Raw genomic sequence first — 21,072 nt, 5'->3', positions numbered from 1 at the left:
CAACGTAAACAGTGGTGCAGTTTGTGCAAGAGCGCCACGCACCGCGACTCAAACTGCAGGTCCCATTGCTCCGACGTGTGGTACAATTTACGCTTTCAGGTTGTTGAGTATCTGCCTAAATAATACCTGAAAGCAGCCGCCACTTTATCTTTGTTTTCTTTCATTAGTTGAGGTCTTCAGAAAGCACTTTAATGCTGCGGATTAATTATACATTTCGACACAACAGCAAATGCATTTTCTGCATGGTAATAATGAATTAGTCATCTTTCATCATATGCCACCCACATTCTTTTGCCATTTGTAGCTTGAATCTGATGTGAGGCGTGCTCTTTAACGACATAACTCACTGCCGGCCGTTCCATTGCAAAGCGTGATGTCATTGTCATTTGTGATCAAAATCCACGTCATGTCGCCGTGCTGACCTTTTCTCAAAGCGAGTTGACACGTTCAGAGCTGCCCATTTGTGTCGGTGGAATTAAAGACCCCCTCCCCCCCCCAAGGCGAGGTTAAACTGGCTGTCAAGTGTCGAGCGGGGCTACGTTTTCTTGGCACAATGGGAAAATATTTAAAATGTACGACCGCACCGGCATTGATTGAATCGCGGCTTTGGGCTGGCGTGGCCGATTTAGAGCGCCTCGTTGTCAGCGCGCGTCATAGAGAGAACTGTAAGGTCATTTTTTTGATTAACATATTTCTTTAGTCATATATGAAGTCAGCAAGGATTGGCATGGTCGCTTTCGAGCGCCTTGTCGTCACGGCAACCTGGTGGGATATATTCCAGCCATTGAAGGATTTTTTGAATACAATTTATTTTAGGTTTATCAGGACTTTAAAGCATCTCCTTGGCAAGGACTCCAAAACCGATACGGTTTTGGCATCAGCTGTGTTTTTGTTGATTTGCTTTTTTTAAAATTGAGTTTTGTTTCAAGTTTTCCCTGTGCCACTTTTTTCATCTCTTGCCTTATTCATTCGTTTTTTGTTACCATCTGTTCTCATCAGTCCTGCTCTTTGCGTCGACCAATCAAAGTCCAGGTGTAACTCTGCCTCGTCAGGTGCTTGCATTTAGTTCCCTAAAAGCCGTTCTTGACCATTACCGCCGCATCAAATCCAATATGGAAGCATTCAAAAACAGAAAAAACGATTCACAACCTGTGGTAGCTTGTATTTTTGCATGTGTACTCCTGACGAAGAAGACGGTCACGACACGCCCTTGTTCAAAGCCTCTCCAGATGTCACGGAGACTCATGTTTATTAATTACAGACTATATATCCCGGAGCTGGCAGGGGGAAAATACAATTTGCCCTCGCCACAGGAATTCATCCTTGTGGTGTGCTTCTGGCCCGTTTGTGGATTCTACGGGTGTCTTTCATTTTTATAGTGGGAAAGGGAGTGTGGGGGGGGGGGGGCGTTGATCCCAGATCCAATTTATAGACAAGATGGAAAGCCAACACACACGTCGGGAGAAGAAAATAGTTGCGACGGACAAGTCAAAAGATGTCGGTGGTCCGCAGATTGACGGCTGATGACACCGATATATAGTTAGTAATTTGAAACTTTATCAGATTTATTATCCTGATTAGTTATATTAGAATAGCGATCTCAACAAATAAGTCATAAGCAAAGTTTCAGATTATTTTGTCTTTTAAAAGTACGACATTAGAATCTTAATAATTTAGAACAGTATCAAAAAGGGATAATGTGGCATTAAGACCAAAAAAATATGGATTTTTGGGGGAATAAAATTATTAAAATGATAAAGTTGCAGTATTAATTTTAAATTAGTGAATTACAGAACTCCAAACTTGATTTGATAAGACTGTGGCTCCTGAGACAGAATAGAAAATAAACATTATTAAAACGTGAGTTTTTAACATAAGCACTGATAACGGTGCTAATCTGATGTTGCGGTGCTAATCTGATGTCGCGGTGCTAATCTGATGTCGCGGCGCTAATCATTTCACTATTTGTGTGCTACAACTGACTCAAAGACGCCGCCCCCATAAACATATTTCCAGTCACTTGGTTTTTTTTTTTTTCTAATTTATTTTGGGAAGCCTTGCACAAACAGGTTGGAAGCACATGAAAAGTGTGCAGCATGTGCATTATTCATCTCCAGGCTGCTGTGATCAAAGCAAGCGTGCCGTGAGTCTTCTTTGCCACCAGACCTACCGACACCCTGCCTACCAAGCCTGTCTTATGTTGACTGACGCGGCCCTCTGTAATCCACCGTGCCGGAAAAATTCCAATTTCCCCGTTCACGGGTATCGTATAATCAGTGCTGCTTCATCGGGAAATGAACAGCAAGGTAAACAAAAATGATAATAACAAACATCATCAAGCCTGGCTTCCGCAACCTCTAAAAAAAAAAAATAAATTAATAAAAAATAAAAATCCACATTTCCACTACAGCACACTCAAAGGTGTGCTTATCCTTAATCTCCTTTGATAGCCCTCATTTAAAAAAAAATCCCCTCTATCAAGGAGAGGTGGGAAATGTTTTCCCGACTTAATGCACTCACCGGAAAATACAGCGCGGAGGCAGGAAGTAGCGACGGCTAATACATAAAGATGAAGGCAGGCTTTTTGCAGACAAAACCAATTACTTTAGCAATTTCCGAGTCAAAGAGTGGACAACGGGTCATTTTGCGCAGATTGTCCACAAAATATATGAAGTATAGAGACCTCTTTTTTTTCCCGCTTTAACAGCCGAAGCAGAGAAGGAGAAAGTAGAGTGACGCCTCGAGATATAAATGACGCAACCGACTTACATGGAACTTCAACACCAAATCAGACGTCGTGTACGCGGAAGTAGGAAGTAAAGTAATATTAATAGACACAACTACTCTCAGATGAAGTTTACTGTCAAACTAAAGAGTCAAATAAAGCACAGTTTTGTCTTATCTATATTATCTTAAAGCTAAGAAACAATGCAAAACTCCATTCCCAAACTACGCATTGTTATGCCTCTTTAATGGTTATTTGAGCACAAATGGAGGAGCAACACATGGTGAGCGCCAAAATGGAATAAAAACAATATAAAATTAAATGTGTCATGCATGATTTAATTATGTCAGCATTTATTTCATTTCTTCAATATTTCACTAATATTATTGGAATTTTCACGCATCAAACTCTTGGCAGGCACTGAATTCAAATGAACTAATTCATTCATTATATAATTATTATATAACATTGGTCAACAGTATATTTTTTTAAATCAGATTTATTTACATATTTTTCATTCTGATTTAAAAAAAAAATTCAGATTAGAAGAAATGTTTTAGCAGTTTTATCAGAATTTTAATTTTCTATGAGCTTCTATCCCGATTTTCATAAATAGCCGATACTATTTTGCAAATAAACATACCGACACGAGACGACTATTTAAATAATCCTAAAATTGGCAACATCTCCTTTACCGGCTAAATCCAACAATTCAATGCCACCCCATGATGTTTTCTGTAGGATCGCGGACGGTTATACACATACCGCATGTGTGTTTAAACCAGCTGTGCACTCTGATAAGCCACCTGCCAGGTCTAGAAAACAAACGAAAAAAAAAGAAAAATCCGATGTGAGCAGAATATGAAAGCTGAAATCGAAACACTCAAACGTAGAGCAGAAGGGGACATTTCAGACAATTTTGAGGGACCTCCGTCGTTCCCATTTGATCCATCGGCGATAAAGATATATGAATTGGTGCAGCTTTTATTTCTCAAATGACCGGATGAAGCACCCATCGAGTGTATTACGAAAATATCAATTTGTCGAACAAGATGTGTTGTCGGGCTTTGCCCTTTGCTGTCTGAAGTGATGGAGTCGTTTATGCAGATGACCCCATTCTGGCAGTGCCAGCGATCGGATCATGAATCATCTCTCACTGGGGACTCGGCGGCTGCGGAAGCTTGTAAAACTCAGCATCAATGTCCAAAAAGACAGAAAAATCCATTTCATCAAAAGACTTTTCCCTGGAACAAGCTCTTAGTCACGTACTTGAAGTTGCTTGATGAAAGTATGTGCGCGAGCATACAAAAGCGTTTACCTCTGGAGATGAAAATATTCAATTAAACACTTCACAGTCCGGAGGATTTTGCCTGGCTAAGAGTCGCCATGAGGGCTATAATTTTGCAAAATGGATGGATGCTTATTTCCTGAGGCGAGTGCTGAACTTTTTCGGGGAAAACAACGACAGCTGTTTTGTTTCCGAGGTTGCGCTAGAATTAATCATCCGTTAAAAGGCAGGATAAACAAATCGCACGGAGAGGAGTTTTATGAATAACTTGTGGAAAGTGGAGTCACTCTTTTAAGACACGACTCCATGTGTAAACAAAAAAAATAATAAGTTAATTAAGAGCAGTGATGTATATAATAAGGAGTAATAATTTGAAGTTATTAACCTGGTGATTAAGATATTCATGAGGGGCATCTTTTTTCACATGGTCACTTGTGACTCTCTGGCAGCACAAGTAAATGAGTGTCCAAGCCAGGGGTGGGCAAACATTTTGATTGGCGTGCCATAATGGGTTCTAAAATTTGATAGAGGGGAGCGAATGGATGGGGTGTTTTGCTAACCTCACTTCATCGAATAATAAAAAAAAAAAAAAAATTTTTAAATGAAACGAAATAAAAACATTACAACAATATATATATATATATATATATATATATATATATATATATATATATATATATATATAATTACATATATAAAATTACAGTATTTAAAAAAAATAAAACATTAACAACATTTATTCATTTAATTTTTTTCAAGTTCAGCGGGCCGGATTAAAACATCCAACAGGCCGCATGTGGCCCCCGGGCCGCAGTTTGCCCACACCTTCTCAGCCAAAGTTGGAAAGGTAATTTCAGTAAGTTTGTTTCATTTCAGATCAGCTATGACCTTCTGAGGCACATGGTGCATGCTCCTGTCATCTCCACAGTCGTCTACCTTCGCTCGCTCTTAATGGGATGCGACAGTGATGCTCAAGTGGCGCGCTGCTATAACGTGCTAACGGCATCTCAGCCTGCATGATGAGTGCACATCGGAAGAGAAACATTTACCAGTCGCATTGCCCATCCCGTTTCAGTTACAAATGCAAGATTGTTCCCCACCATCAAAGTTGAAAAACAAAAGTCAACATTTGACTGGTCTTGAGGCAATAATTTCACAACTGACTCCGAAAGTTGAGGTCTGTACACCACACCGACTCCTCACCCAGCAATTTGACACAACAATAATAACGTTGAAATTCCAAACATGGCCACCGAACATTATCGCCAATTACAAGCTGCTCAAAATACGTGGGCCGAACCGCAACACCCTCGCCAGGATGTGCTTAAAGAATGTGAAACATGCTTTGCGCGCATCTCCACGATAGGTACGAAGTTTAGATGAGGAGACGCGCGCGGCTGTAATTAAAAGTTTTCAAAGGCAGGACTTGCTGGAAGGCTTGCATATTTTAAGACGAGACCGCTGCCCCCTCATAGCAATTTCAAACGAGCGTTAACTGAATCTCTTTGGATTTATCGCTGCAAAACTCAGCAAATAATTTGCTTTCAAAAATGAAGCACTATTTCTTTTTTTAAATTAATATGATGAGGTTTATAGGGAGTAGGAATGTGTCAGTTAAATGAAGCAAACGCTCAATGAGAGATGAAATCACTGCAGGGACGCATGAATTAAACACCTACTTTCAAAGTTCTCCCTCTTGATAGCTTGAAAGTTTCTTAATAAGGCAAACGGGTGCAGCGTGATTAATAATCTCCCCCCGCCCCCCCCCCTCCCAATTGAAGTTTTGTCATCACTTTGACTCCGCACAAAAACATGTTAAACATTCACGGGACGACTTCCCGTCCGCTGTTTAATTAAAACATGCCATGCACTTCTTATAAAAAAAGCTCACTGACTTGCACTCGCCAAAAAATACTTGAATTAATATTAAATTTAAATATCAGCTACGCCGCCCTAAAGGAATCAATCAGACTGTCAAGAAATGAGCTTTTTATTTTGGCGATATTTATCTTGTCATTTTCAAATGTCAGCACATTTTTCGTCGCTATCGCAATGATGATTTAGTGCAGTCAACAAAAACATGTCACGAAACATCTGATACAGTGATGATGCATGAGCAATGTTTTGCCACCAAACTAAATTATTTGAAGAAACTAGAGTAGAGCAAGAGAACAAGTGACTTGGAATAAAGATTCTAATGCATAATTAAACATAGATTAAAAATTAGTTACAAAACCAGTATTTTTTTTTTTAATCAATGGAGGTTAAATAACCCATTATCAAGGTGTAAATGATAAGGTTGCCTTCACTGATGCTTCAGACTAAATTTTTAAGTAATTGCCACTGTATACCTCAATGAGGCGTCCCACAGAGTTCCATCCTGAATCCACTTGTGTTCTCGTAAAACTGTTTATTCTGGCTTGCTTTTTTTTCCTTAAAACCTAAAATGAAGGTATACTATTGATTTGATAACTTGGACTACTCTAATAGAGGCTACACAATTCTAAGTCTTGTTTGTGCGGTCTAAAACCCTGTCAGTTGTGTTTACCGACTTACAGCATAGAGAACTCTCAATCATCTTTCTAGGATTGCCGCATTCCTCTCTAAGTAGGATATTAAATATTCAAATTGAAAATGGGAACAATTGACGTGGTTAAAAATGCAGCTCGGCAATTATCGGCGCAAACAGACGTCAGAGGGATTTGATAGTAATTAGCCAAGACTTGCCGTGACCAAACGCCATCCAAGTCCGTCAAGCGTGCCAGAGGACAGAAAAGGTGAAGCGGCTGAAGTGTAAAAGCAATCACCGGGTTCCAGCATAAGACTGGCGCTCTTCATTAGCATCTCGTTACTGCTCAACAGCTGAAACTACCGCTTAATTGGAGCTCATTTTTGAATTTATTCATGGGATGGTGATTAAAGCGGAGAAAGAAGAGGGAATTGGCTGCGTTGTTGTCGTTCGGATCAAATAATTTCTTAATACTATGGTCGATATCTATCCATTTCGCAACTGCGTCATGGTGTTCGGCTCGCTCACATTTGCATCTAGTCACCCAAGCAGGCCCGACGGCATGCATTCATCACGCACTTATTTTGACTAAACAAATATTTTTCTCCACCTTCTCATGTTTCACACTGATGCACTTACACAAACTGCAAATGAACGGCAAGGCTCTGCCCCACGCGTCGTAAATCAGACAGAACTAATCGAGTTCTCCCACTTAAATGGATGAGTCTCTTCTGCTGCCAAACTTGCAAAAGCAAGTCATCGCTCACCAAGTTTAAAGGATGTTGTGAACATGGCGCTAATACAAAATAATGGAGTTCTGCAGAGGGGCTCGTTTAAATGGGTGATGAGCGGTAAGAAACAAACAATTACATAAATGTATGTCATAAATGTCAACGTCATAACACAAAAGCATGTTTAACATAAACATTAGTGGCCTTAGGAAGTTGCCCAGAGGGGTGCCTCACCCTCATAAATCAAAAACTATGACTTAAATATGACTCAACGTTGAACCAGAACTGTGTAAAATGTGCCAAATACGTGCATGAGGACAACAATTTATGGCTTATCCCTTTTAAAAATTGTGAGAATCAGTTAATTAAGCTTTAATGTTTTTAATTCATGCAGAATTGACCTCGTGAGGTTAAAATGAGATTTTTAAATTTTTGAATATTTTGGAAAATGTGTTGCTGCGGGACTATTTTTTGGAGGGGCAGTATCTTGTTTCATCAAGTCACATGCTGACGCAATGATGCAATTATTTAGGAAATTAAAATCTCAACAGGCTAGAAATTGTGAATATATATTAAATAAGAATGTATTTTTTATTTCTGTGCATACAAGAGAGTGAGAAAGTCTACCTTTTGTCAGGTCATGACGTCACAGGCTCAATCCACGCTCCTTGGCCCAGCCCCTCGGGGTTGTGCCAATTCGATGCCGTCATCTGTCCGGGTGACATAAAATAATTTAGTTACGTACAGTAGCGCAGTATAACATAGTCTGAATTGTATCTTCCTGATTTACCAGATTAAATTGCAATTCTAACGCAGGAGTAAGAGAACACGAGGGACGTGCCGATATATCATTGCCTCCATGGCAACTGATCCACAAACATTCATTTTCATTCCGTGTCAACTAAACTAATAGTTTCTTGTTGGCCGCACTCAAGCTATTGTATTCTGTAACGTTGATAATTTATTGAATTTTTTTAAATTTTATTATTTTTTTTCTTCATCTGCAGCATTCAAGTTATCTATTTCTATCACACGCTTTCTGAGGGACTTTCTGGCATGGGCACCAAGGTCTCGGCAGCAGCATCAACAATGCCGTATCTTAGATACTCCAGATACACAAGAGTCACGCCTAGGGGGCTGCAGCAGGAGATAGTCAAACATTTTCCCTTGGCATTGAGCCGAATTAATAGATAACAAGCAAGCAAAATGTTATCATCCGTATGATTTTAACATCAATTGATTTTACAATTTGTAAAGATAGCAGGTTAGCAAATAAAAGACAGACAAGCTGTCAAAAACTGAATGGGGGAACTTCAACGACGTTTTCGGGGAAAATAAGGTCATGTGTTCAAAATGAATACAAAATGATGTATTGGTAGTTCAATATGGTATTCGTGACACAAGAAGGTGTATTCTAAATTGGAATATCGCGTATATTCATATTTTATGTACATATGAATATTATAAAAAATATATAATATAAAAATAAAATGTTTAAAAAAAAAGAGAAAGAATAAGACTTGCAAGCTACCATTTTGACAGCAGAGTAACAAAAGAAACCACAAAAAGCAAAAGGTTGAGTTTAAAAACAAAAAAAAGCAGCGTCTCTGTGAGTAAGCCTTGAGAAACACCATTGGTTCAAAATTCCATTGGGAAGATTAAATTAAAAAAAAAAAAAAACACTCAGTATTGTATTGCTCACGTATCAAACACATTTAGGAAGCAAACAAGTGCACGTTTCCAAGTTCCAAACCAGACTCAAAATGTGTTCCCCTAAAGGCTGGCTGTGTTTAGTTGACACCTACGGCATCATAACTGGCAGAACCTGTTGAAAGCCACACCCAGCAAAAGATGTCTCACTTTTTTTTACACGAGGGATTCCACTTGTTCAACAGCTTCGTTTTTGATGGCTGAAAAGTGATGCTGATTCGGTTTTCTGCATTTGTTTTTTTCAGCTTTGTGCTGCCCTTCCTCCTTGAAGACATGTCAGCAATCCCCTCGGAGCAACCAACCAAATGACAACCGGTAATGTGAACATTTCAGCACGGCAAAACAAACTGATTAGCACCTGACTTGGCTCAGCACCTGCACGAAGTTGCTTTCGCTTTTTTTGGGGGGGGTTCGACAACAGAAAACGCTGACGAGCTATGTGTACCATTGGCAGCTTCGTAATCCAAATTTCTTTCTTTGCTCACCGCACCGACATAACACTTCGATAGTTTCAGGATGTTTTCATTTACGACAGTTACAAAATATAATTAACATTGCAATAAATATGACATGACATTCAACAAAATACACATAAAGCCATATTGACATTTTGGCACATTATTAAATATATCACATCACTCCTTAAAATAAAGAATAGAATGAGAGCAAATAACTCAACAAGCTACAATAACAGGCGCAATTTTGGTTCCTGAATTAGTTCAGCTTCTCGACGGTTTGATATTTCTCAGTCATTTTGCCATTTATATTCAGTGGGTGCCATTGAGGTTTTGGATAATTGATGCTTGGGGGATATATTAAATTAATAAAAAAATAAATAAATAAAAATAAAAAAACGCGAGACTCGTAACTTGCAAGACAAAGTGAGAGAGAGAGAGAAAAAAATGAATAGCCTGACTCTTGACCAACTGTTAAAAATGTGCGCATCATGATGACTTGTAGCCAATAATCGAGTGATCTGGTTCCTCTCTGTGGCAAATTGCAAATGCATGACGTGAAAATAGCGTCACGTAAAGCATGAAAAACGTCAAGCCTTCTTTGAGTGAGAATATCAGCACGTCAATCGAATTATGCTCTTTATTTAAGACGTTTCCAAAACCGGTTGTAAAATCAAAATAACATTTTATAATCCAGTATCCGCATCTTTTAAGAAAAGTGAATCGGCGTTTTCATCTGAACATTTTCTTGAATAATGAAACTCTGCCCGCAGCCACAAGAAAGACGATGAATTACGCGGCCAAGGTGCTATCTGCGCTGCTAATCGTCACCATCATGTGTGTGTTTTGGAGCGACTCTGTCTCTGAGTACATTCTGGACGCAAGTTCAGATGGGGAATCCTGGTTCGAGCGACGCTTCGACAAATCAGTCGAACCGTTTTTAACGGGGGAAAATAACATTTCAAAGGATGCGTTCGACTGGTGGAAGGCGAGTGAAGCGAATCTGCCGTCGGACTCGCAAGTCCCACTCAATCATCTCACCTGCTTGTGTTTATGTATCAGCAATTGCAGCCGTTGGAAAAACAGAGCTTTGATTACTACCAAAAAGTAGTGGACAGCTTGTTGAAGACGTTTCCCGCCATCGCGAAGCCAGTGGAGCGCTGCAGAACGTGTGCAGTGGTGGGCAATTCGGCAAATTTGAAAAACTCGCATTCCGGACGGCTGATAGATATCCATGATGTGGTGTTGAGGTAAATCGGACACATAAACTTCATTTAGTAAACATGCACATAAAACTCACATTGCCAGTCATCTCTGCCCATGGACTGTTATTATGCAGAAACGGCATTCATGTCAAAATAAAAAAAATCAGGAAAAAAAAGTCATAAAGCCACATGAGTTATTGTCCACTGTAATACAGATTCATTAATTGCAATTTATAAAAAAAAAAATACTTAAGATGACTTTAAAAAAATATATTATTTACCAAATCATAATCACAGTATTGAGCTAAAAGAATTCCCAAAATCAAATCAAATGCTTTGCTAGTCGCAACAATATCCTGAGCACATATCCTGACTGAATTACACAGAATGAACATGAGTCCCACCAAAGGCTACGAAGAAGACGTGGGCACCAAAACGACACATCGCCTCATGTATCCAGAGAGTGCCATGGACTTGGACAACAACACTCATCTTGTGTTGTCCCCGTTCAAGATCATGGACATGGTGTGGCTACAAAAAGCACTCACCACAGGTTTTGCAGGACCGTGAGTCAAATAATTACGCAACTCTCATTTTAGAAAGCAATAGAAATGCCCGAAATTTCAAGGATCATCTCATTTTTGTCAGTTACATCCAAAATCAACCCTTTGTGTCATCTCCACCAGGACATATAAATCAGTAAGGTCTACCATTAAAGCCAACAAGAATCTGGTGAGTATTCTTTTCAAAGACTTTAGCTTATTTAACACGTCAAAATCAGAAAAGTTTGTTTGACTTCCCAAAAAGGTGAAGGTGCTCAATCCGGCCTTCATTGCTTATGTTCATCGAAGGTGGCTGCAGAGGAGCAGAAGGTATCCCTCCACAGGTTTCTTGGCCGTGATTCTCGCCCTGCAGGTGTGTGACAAGGTGACTTCCTTCGTATGGTCGAACCTGAAGACATTATTGGCACGGCTCAGGTTCCACAAAAGAATCGATAGTAGAAAATGACAAAAATGCCAACTGGTTTGAAATTGGGCCTTGCCAGGTTCGTGTGTTTGGCTACGGAGCAGACAGCGATGGAAACTGGAGTCACTACTGGCAGCGATTGAACAATCCAAAACTTGGAACTGGACTGCACTACGGAAAACAGGAGTATGACGTGATCCAAAAGCTGGCTTGGCAACAAAAAATCCATTTTCATTAAAATGTCTCCCAAATTAGCGGATAATAGCTGCCATGGTGAAAATATGTTGTCAAATAAATAAAGCCATTTTTAAATAATAATTCAGCCTCAGCGAGTCTAAAAACCAATGACGTGATGCAAGCTTCTAGAAGCCCCTCCCACAAGCTGGATCGCGTACCGAAAGGTCAAGTTACTCCCACAAAAACTCGATGGGGTTTAGATCTGGTGATGGTATTGCCCAAAAAAAAAAATACAAGTTGCCTGCTTCTTCGACCCAAACACCTCCGACTTCAATTCATCCGTCCAGAACACCCCCCCCCCCCAATCTTCATCTGTCCAACGTCTTTTTATACCCGTAAAAATCTTTTTCTTTTATTGGCCAGTCTTGACATGACAGCCAGCATCCCGGATTCATCTCTCCACTGCACATGTTGATACTTCCGTTTCATGAAGTTGCCAGTTGAGGACCGGTGAGGCGTCCATTTCTCACACTAGAGACTCGTATTAATGTTTTTTTTTTTGCTGAGTTGTGCAGCATGGGCCTCCCACTTCTCTTTTTACTCTGGTTACAGCCTTTTTGCGCTCGTCTCCGTTGGAGGAAATTTTCCGTTCCCTCACACAAAATTGCCTTCACTTCGGAGAACAAGAATCGACAGTCTAGGTGTCACATGAAAATTCTTTTCCTGACCGTAATGAGATTTTAATCGACGCCACAAATTTTAATGCTGCCGATAGTCAACCTGCTCGCAGGAAGGTCAGTTTTCTAGTTTCTCTAACCAGCTAAACTATTTTCAGCTGTGCTAACATGCTAACACGAGGGTTTTCGTACATCCATCAATACCAGGCGTGGGCAAACTACGGCCCGGGGGCCACATGCGGCCCGTTAAACGTTTTAATCGGGCCCGCCGAACTTGAAAAAGATTAAATGACTAAACCTTGTTCATGTTTTATTTTCTAAATAGTGTGGTTTTTCAAAGATAGATATTTTGTCGCAATGCTTTTGTTCACTTTCATTTGAAATGAAATGTATTTATTTTCTCCGATGAGGTGAGGTGACCAAAACACTCCTGGTCCGGCCCCTCTGTCAAATTTTAGAACCCATTGTGGCCCGCCAATCAAAACGTTCGCCCACCCCTGATCAATACTCTACTGGTAGGTAATATAGGTAGGTATTATTCCAATGAAGTGTAATTCAAAAGTATAGAACGCAAAAGATGCGCATGCCGCCAAATGCCAACACAAATACTTCAAATCATCTTAAGAAGAGTCATTCAATGGAGACACACCTGAAGCACAATAAACAATCTTATGCTCTTGTTGCTTCTGTCCAAACAATTCCAACGCTGAGAGTGACCAACTGATCGTTTGGAAGAATGTCATCATGCAGCATAACACAGGTTTTACTCACAGACGACAACGGTTACGGGTTAACCTCTTTAGGGTGTTGAAAATGGAAAAGAAAAACACGTATTTTGCATATTTCCGGACGATATTCAAAACGGAACCTCGCATTTGCGTTGTCATTTGATCTCTTTGAAAGCGTCGACTTTAGGAGGCTGTGTCGGTCTTCTCTCCTGCAAATGTCAACTTTTTGATGCCAGCTGTCACTTTCACGAATGAAACCCAACGCTGCTACGGCTCGTCGTCTTACCCGCCTATTTTGTCTTTCATGTCCATCTTATATCAGATATTTAGTGTTTTTAAACGTTTCATGCAAGATGCACTCTCAGATAACATGACATCCTCCGTTAGTATTTTGAAATTCATCATGACGCTAATGCTTTAGATCCACACCCACTTTCGTTCGAAGGAGAATGAACCCACAGTGCCGGCTTTTTTTTCGTAATGGCATCCTTGCCTCTCTTATGAGAAATAAACTCGAGTGTAAAGCGGAATTGCCGTTATATGGCTAATGTTGTATATTTTATTGGATGGCAAAATACTCCACCCCCCCCGATCCGCCCCCTTCATGCCATTTACCTGCTCTACCTGATCGTTAGCCCTTCGCGCTGAAGTCACCGGTGCCCAAGCCGCTCTGTGACAGGTAAGCTCATGATTTCGAATAAATGATTATCGCACGAGACAATCTTAAAAAAATACAATCAAACTCGTTTTTAACGTGACAACAGGTGAGGACAAAAATCAGGGAGAGGAAAAGCACGCCCCTTTGGGACCTGCAGAGCTTTCATCAGAAAACAACACACCCACAAAGGTACAAAGAACATCTAATTGTTAAGAGAATTGGCAGAGTAAAACTCAGAAAACAGCCACGGCAGCAACATCATTAGAATAACATTGCATGACTATTTTTTTTTTTTTCAATCGGAATACAAAAATTGCAGCACCTCCACGGTGGTATTGGCCAGATTCAGTTTCACCAACGGTTTTGGAAGCAGTTTTGGTCAGACTCCCCAGTGGAGTGGCTAGCTGACGGATCAGCTTTCAAAGATGTGACACCGTATTACAAAAAATCAGGTCAAGCAGCTCCAGAATTCAATGGCCGGATTGTTTTTCTTTTGTTGAGGTGCTTATTTAAGCCTCAACTCACTTGACGCGTGGGGTCCATATCTCCAAGAACAGGTTTTCAGGGCTAATCTCCAAAAAGTTATATGCGGCGGATTTCCAGCTAAAATGACACAGGTAGCCAGCCCGTTTCCACAATTGTTTAAAGGCGATATGAATCATTTCTGGTTCTATGTTCCCTTCCAAAATATTTGAGAAATGTCGTGATTTTTTTTTTCTTTTTTAAAGATGTGATTTGTTCTTTATTTCTAATCTGCCAGTTAAATTATCAAAATGTCATCAGTAGCTTTTCTCGCATTAGAAAATTGATACAAAATCATAACTTCACTCCTCTTTTTTACCTTGACTACTTTTGCTGTGCAACTGCTGTCTTCTTTGGGGTCTTTAAAAAGTCCTATGAAAAAAAATGACAAAAAAATATATTATTATATTATTAATCATTTAACACATTGAAGACAAGATTTTTTTTGACTATATACCCAGAAATAAATTACACACATACATACACACACATTTGTTGTTTTTTGTTGGGACTATTTTATTTCATGATATCACAATGCATCTATAATATCAGGAAATGCTCAATGATTGATGGTTTAATTTTTTAACTGAATTTCTGATACTGTTATATCGTCTCTTACCAAACGTAACTAAAATAAAAGGAAGAAAAAAGACTTTTTGCAGTTGCACGTCGAAACTATACCGAGGTAAAAAAAATTAATAAAAAAGGAACCTCAGTTTTATTGTTTAACATAAAGATGGCAAGATTATTTATGTATTTATTTTTACCATAGAACACATTACCAAAAGCTACCGTAGAGATTTAATGTGGAGCAAACCTTTTTTTTGTGTAACTGATACAGAGACTTTGAAAGGTTTTTTTTTTTTGGTCTCTGTCACGTGAGGAGCAGACGAGAGACGAACGTGGTGATGTTCAAGTTTTAATATACAAAAAATCCAAGTAAAGTGTCGTCGTTTGTTTTTGGAGTTACTTAAAATAATTGACAAAAAACTTTACAGAAATATTGGAGAGCGTCCAAACAAAACAGGCTGAATTTATTCTAATACATTATAATATGCTGACTTTATTTATTGATCTCTTTTTTCTTCGAATGACGTAAATCGAATAATACCAAAGAATTCCTCCACGTCATCTTCAAAGACGACAAGTCAGATCTCAGATAAAAGAAAATTGCGTGAAAATGTGCGTCTCGGATTCTGTGCGTTAAAAGCCGGGGCATTTAACAGTTTGTCGAATTAAGTGTTCTGCCGCACGTTTCCGCTCTTTGCTTCCTGCAGGCCCATGAATGTTCCCCGCGGTGGGAAAGGGCAGGCTCCTAAATATCATCCTGTTTTTGACTGCCGCCGGGCTCTTCTATAAATCCAATTGGGATCTGCCCAACTGGTATTGGTCGTGGCCGAAGCAGACGCGTGACTGCAGCTGCCAGAAATGTTTGACTGACGGCGAGGAGGAGATAAAAACCAAGATGGATGCATCACCAAAGACGTTTTTGACCATACCAAACCCAACGTCGGAGGAGGATTTCAACTGGTGGAAGGTAGACGCACTGTCATGATTTGTATTTGTTATTTTTGGTTTAGTATTTGGTTTCATGTTTTGGCCTTGTTCATGTGTCTTGTCTCGTCTTGTCTATTGTGTCCACCTGTGCTCGTTTACCCAAGCCCTAGTGTTAACCAATCCGGTGCTTCCAACCCTCCATGTCTTGTCCAGGTGCTCCTCGTTGTCTCGTCAATTTGTGTGTATTTAGTTCCCTGGTTGCTTTCAGTTCTTGTTGGTTCATTGTCATTTTAAGTGTCGCTTGTCCCTGTCGCCTGTCCCTGTTGCCAGTTCCTGTCGCCTGTCCCGATCATTAGTTTCCTGTCGTTGTCGAGTTTTTCCCTGTTTGCCTTAGTTTTCTGTTTAATAAATGCCCTTTAAGTTACCCCTGCCTGGCTTCCCTGCGTTTGGGTCCTCATCTTCCTCAACCCTGACACGCACATTTATTCCGATTGCGCCCACAGCTGACAACAAGGCACTCGAAAGCAACCACAACTGTTGTCAATTAATTAATTAATTATTTGAGTGAGAGTTTCCATTGAACAAATGTTTTTTTTTTTTGTTTTTTTTTCTCGATAACGTCAGTCTGTCACTTTGACTGATCCAAGCTGTCTGGGTCACATGAGCAGATATTAGAAAAAAAAAATCGGATTTGTCTCAGTTTAACATCCACAAATATTTGTAGGACTGCTAACCTTCTTTCATCTAAAAAAGAGCTTTGAGTTTTGTATCTTCATGTCGCTTTTTTTTTTCTTTCTTCTCCTCAGAAAGTGCAGCAGGAGCAGCGCTCCTTCAATTTTTTTAATCAAACTATCAACAAACTATTCACAATCTTTCCACGCGTCCCGCCAATCGAGCAGCAATCGCCCTGCCGCTGCAGGTCATGTGCGGTGGTGGGCAATTCGGGAAATCTCAATGGATCGCACTACGGACCGCTCATCGATGGTCATAACATCGTAATAAGGTAAATCGAAGAACCCTCACGCTTGTACAGTGGTGCCTTGAGTTTTTTTCGTTAAAAACTCTAAAAAGGTGCGGCCGAGCCTTTAACGACTTCAATTCTCGACATCCCTGTAGAATTAATCGCGGGCCCACCAAGGGCTACGAGTCAGACGTTGGCACAAAGACAACTCATCGCATCATGTATCCAGAAAGCGCCACGCATTTGGACAACCGCACTCATCTCGTGTTCATACCGTTCAAGATAAATGACATGCTTTGGCTGCTCGGGAATTTCGCCCCTCGGTAGGTGTCGCCACTGAAACGCAATACTCGTATAGCCACTCTCGAGTGTTTGGACAATAAATTGCACCACGGCAATATGTGAGAGGGACCACTTGCATTTTAATTTGCCCGGTAAAAAAAAAAAATACTGACAGGGTTGTTAATACCAGCGTTTTTCCCCCCCTCATTTTATTCTGATACATGTGTATACTGCTGTATTTAAATTCAACAGAAAAAACGGTCAGGCGAACCCAAAGAGGATTGCCAACAAGGACTTGGTGAGTCCGATCTAGAAATAATCTCAGACACAATCTTTGTTTTTCTTCTGAGACCGTTCTCCATCATTTCAGTTTCTAAGAGTCTAACTCCTGACAGGTGGTGATAACTAACCCGGCTTTCATGAAATATGTTCATGAAATGTGGCTGGGAAAGAAAGGCCAATACCCATCCACTGGCTTCTTGGCCTTGATGCTCAGCTTGCACATATGTGATGAGGTAGGCATCCCTTCAGTTTATTGTGTTAAGAAATGTAGTTTAAAAAGGTTTCTGTGAAACTTTGGGGAGGGATAAGGCCCAGTCTTAACATTTTAATGAATAATTCAAAGAAGAAAGAAGAAGAATTAAATGCAGGTGAACTGTATTTAGAAACTAGTTCAGTCAGTGTACCACTAGAGGGAGCCACATACCATTAACAATGTCAGATTTACTGATAGGTTGGGAGTTTCTTAAAATTTTCAATTAAAATAATTAATTTTGACTCACTCAAATCAAACAGTGTCCAGATTATTTGTAAACGTGCCAAAATGACAGAGGACACAGCGAAAATGTAGCTGTGAAGGAAACATGGCACTTTGTATTCTGGATTTAAAAACAAACCGAGTTCCAACCAAAATATGACTTCTTTTGATGCTAAAATTGTTTTTCCCACCAGGTCAGTATTTTTGGGTTTGGTGCCGACAGTGGTGGAAATTGGGGCCATTATTTCGAGACCCTGATGAACAAAAACTTTAGAACTGGACCTCATGCTGGCTGGAAGGAATACGAGGTCATTCTGGAGTTGAAAAAGAAGAAGATCGTTGCTTTTTTTAATGGACTCTAACGTGCGCTGATTTCTGAGCCAATTGCATTAGTTGTTGGATTCTGTTGAAATAACTAAATACAAACCAAAAGGAATTTATATTTTCTTCATTGGACAATAAATATATTTTAATGTAATGTGCTTAACTTTTTGTCAGTGCCCGCAATAAGTTTTCTTTTGACGGTTAAAACACAGAATTACAAACACGCAATTCGCGTAAACATTGTCTTCCTGGAATGCCTGCTGAAGCAAACGCTTACGAAGTGCGTTGGATAAAAATAAAAAAAAATCCACAGACGTGGAAGCTCTTACCTCAAATGGAAATGCCGTCAAATCAACTGCTTACACTGTGAAAATCCAAAACAAACAAAATAGGTCAAAACAAGGAATGTGGAATTAAATGTTGATTCAGCGCAACACATGCATGTTTTATTGAAAACTACAAATACAAATTGTAAAGGAACAAGTGTCACAGGCAGTTCTCGGTGTCTCGCTCATATTAAGCGTCATGCTGCCATCTAGTGGACGTCATTGGTAAGTGCAACTTGAACAAGTTGGACATTTTAATGCCATGGCCACTGCATTTTTTTATTATAAATTATTCACCTCAAAGAGGACTTAATTGTAGCTAATTAAGTTCAGGAGAGGCACTATTGCCTCTCAGTTATGACTCAAACACATTTGCACATTTTATTTACTTCTGAAGAAAATCAGTTCAATGGAGGGAATCGACTTGTTTAAATTAATTTAACACAAAGAAACACTAGAGTTTTATTTCTAAAAGCGTCATCACATCTGAGAGCTGCCTTTGACAATTTCCACGAATTAATCACCCGGTGGCAGTTTTTCAACATAAAAGAAAAAACACTTTAATGTGACAGACCAGTTCTTTATTTAATCCCCCATCAAAGCAAACTAAAGGCAACGGCGATTCCATTCCCAGTGGTGTGACATGATGAACTTTAAAGGTGGTTTTACTTGCTCTTGGTTAGTTCCAAGCCAGCGCACGTAAACACCCTTCTCTCAGCCACTTCTGCAGTGGATTCCAGCTGAGTGTAGGATGTTTACATGAATTGAGCCCGGATTTGAGAGTCAACGTCGCCTTGGTCCATTGAGGAGGTGGCTGGAAGTAGCTGGCGACGGCAAACATCAGACTGAAAGCTCGGCTGCGAAGACAGCTTCCAGTCGGGGATGTTTACAGCCCCTCGACTACCTGGGGCACCTGAACAGTTTGGAGGTGAGGGACCTTTAAAGTAATAAGAAAAGAAAGTCATACTACTACAAGAAAAAGTAAAGAAAAAAAAAAGTTGTCACGTGCTAAATAAAATACTTAGGGGAAACAAACTTGAGAAAATACATTGTGTTGTATTATGAAGACTAACATATTTCCCTAAAAAGTCGTACATTTACATTTGTCTTATTAGAAGGAAGTCCAACTGTTACAAGAATGCATGCAATTCACAATGACAAGAAGTTGTAACATTACAAGATTAAAGTTATTTTTCTGTTAGGTTGTAAAGTTATGAGAATGTTTTAATCAAGATCTGGGGGAAAAAATAAAAATATTGCAACGTCAAGAAAAATCAACTTTCACAGAAGACAAATACATTTTACTGTGTGCATGTATACGCACAGGCACACGCGTTATTAGTAATTTTACATGACCTTACACAATTTACCAACATCATTCATGTTAATGTCAATGACGCTTCGACTTAAAAAAAGGGGAAAAAAATATTTAAAAACATCACGTTCATGTGACGTCATTTGCAAGCGTTTTCCCGTCACCTTGGCAGCTGCGACTGCGTGACCTTTGCGTGTTTACGCGAAGCGCTCCTGCTGCACGCCACAATGGCAACATTTCGCGACGTCATAGGCACGGAGCGTGCAGTGACGTCACCGAACGCAAACAGCTGGGTTAAATTTAACCAAAGGCCAAATAGCGAGTGTCGAAAGGCTGACCCTAAACAGTCGAAAAAGAACACTCGAACGCACACGCAGTCGCCATTTCACGACGCCAACGCGTGGAAATGCTCCCCTTGCAGCAGGCGAATTATCGAAAGTAACTTTGTACAACCAAACGTTCGGTTAAAGCCACAAAATCAAAGTGTTAGCTTGTGCTAGGCTAATAGCAAGCTTCAGCTAGCTTCTCCGTGACCCTAACCTTGTGTTGTTTGACGTCTCCTCACCGGGCCGAATAAAAAGCCTCATTCCGCCGTGGCGACGTCCATCCGAGACTGCTGTTATTTTTAAAAGTCATTCGGGATACGTCACGTCCACTTCGGGTCAACCTGTTGTTTATCCACCCCCCTTCCCTCACCCCCCCACGCCACACACACACACGTTCTACCATCTTCCATTCACTTGTCTTTATTTTGACCTTATAGTTACTCGACACCAACGTTGACGTCAGTGTCATGGCAACGAAGTCCAGCCCACCGTCGCGATGATTGGATTGCAGGAATTTGCATTTATATAGATATTTTTTAATTTATTCATATTTTTACACTTGACTTTTTTTTAGCTCAAGTGATTTGAAATACTAATCCAAACTTTTACGTGTGTTTGCAATTTGACGTGTTGTTAAAAAAAAGAAAAAAGGGGAGGGGTCCATTCATAAAAAAAAATGTCAAAATAGACGCTATAAAAAGCGATATTTTGCTTAAAATCAAAATAGGAGTGATACTCTGTAACATTATTGGGTCATGTAGACTAAACAAAGGTTACAAATAAAAATTGTAACAAAACAAAAAGAAATACAATATAACTTTATTTATATAGCGCATTTTCACAACAGCTGGTACTAAAACGCTGCAATGCTACTTTTTATTTTGGGAAAACAAATCAAAATCGGTCACCATTGTTAAGAAACGTTGTGTCATG

General features: G+C 39.8%; 3 protein-coding genes across 10 annotated transcripts in view; 2 read left to right on the top strand and 1 right to left on the bottom strand.

Moving 5' to 3' along the window:
- The window catches only part of LOC148321465 (CMP-N-acetylneuraminate-beta-galactosamide-alpha-2,3-sialyltransferase 1-like), a 52,682-nt gene extending 32,156 nt beyond the window's left edge, over positions 1-20,526 (bottom strand). For 3 of the 7 annotated variants that reach the window (XM_088318600.1, XM_088318601.1, XM_088318598.1), the window contains exons 1-6: positions 20,354-20,503; positions 19,073-19,435; positions 18,502-18,536; positions 14,671-14,723; positions 10,719-11,574; positions 7,881-7,963 (exon numbers count right to left, since the gene is read on the bottom strand). The gene's annotated coding sequence lies outside the window, so the exon portion shown is untranslated. Of the gene's footprint in view, positions 1-7,880; positions 7,964-10,718; positions 11,575-14,670; positions 14,724-18,501; positions 18,537-19,072; positions 19,436-20,353 lie in introns of all 7 variants that reach the window. The other 4 variants (XM_088318604.1, XM_088318599.1, XM_088318603.1 and 1 more) reach the window with 4 other exon arrangements.
- LOC148321467 (CMP-N-acetylneuraminate-beta-galactosamide-alpha-2,3-sialyltransferase 1-like) lies at positions 9,094-12,085 on the top strand. 2 transcript variants are annotated; one of them, XM_088318610.1, is made up of 7 exons: positions 9,094-9,278; positions 10,192-10,406; positions 10,481-10,668; positions 11,010-11,189; positions 11,310-11,355; positions 11,431-11,550; positions 11,669-12,085. In XM_088318610.1, exons 1-7 carry the CDS (start codon positions 9,269-9,271, stop codon positions 11,825-11,827), a joined length of 918 nt encoding a protein of 305 aa, XP_088174736.1. In that variant the 5' UTR covers positions 9,094-9,268; the 3' UTR covers positions 11,828-12,085. The 2 variants fall into 2 exon arrangements, with proteins under 2 accessions (XP_088174736.1, XP_088174737.1); XM_088318611.1 differs by having other exon boundaries at positions 11,475-11,550; positions 11,669-11,766.
- LOC148321466 (CMP-N-acetylneuraminate-beta-galactosamide-alpha-2,3-sialyltransferase 1-like) lies at positions 15,498-18,326 on the top strand. Its single transcript, XM_088318609.1, has 6 exons — positions 15,498-15,888; positions 16,655-16,851; positions 16,965-17,132; positions 17,344-17,389; positions 17,487-17,606; positions 18,043-18,326. The coding sequence occupies exons 1-6, from the start codon at positions 15,637-15,639 to the stop codon at positions 18,208-18,210; spliced, it is 951 nt and encodes a 316-aa protein (XP_088174735.1). The 5' UTR covers positions 15,498-15,636; the 3' UTR covers positions 18,211-18,326.
- Positions 20,527-21,072: the final 546 nt, after the last annotated feature.

This window comes from Idiotropiscis lumnitzeri, chromosome 16 (genome assembly GCF_059441095.1).
Source record: "Idiotropiscis lumnitzeri isolate Australia: NSW breed Sydney's pygmy pipehorse chromosome 16, RoL_Ilum_1.0, whole genome shotgun sequence".
Lineage (NCBI taxonomy): Eukaryota > Metazoa > Chordata > Actinopteri > Syngnathiformes > Syngnathidae > Idiotropiscis > Idiotropiscis lumnitzeri.
The sequence above is the reverse complement of the archived record's forward strand: the minus strand, read 5'-3'. Positions and strand labels throughout refer to the sequence as shown.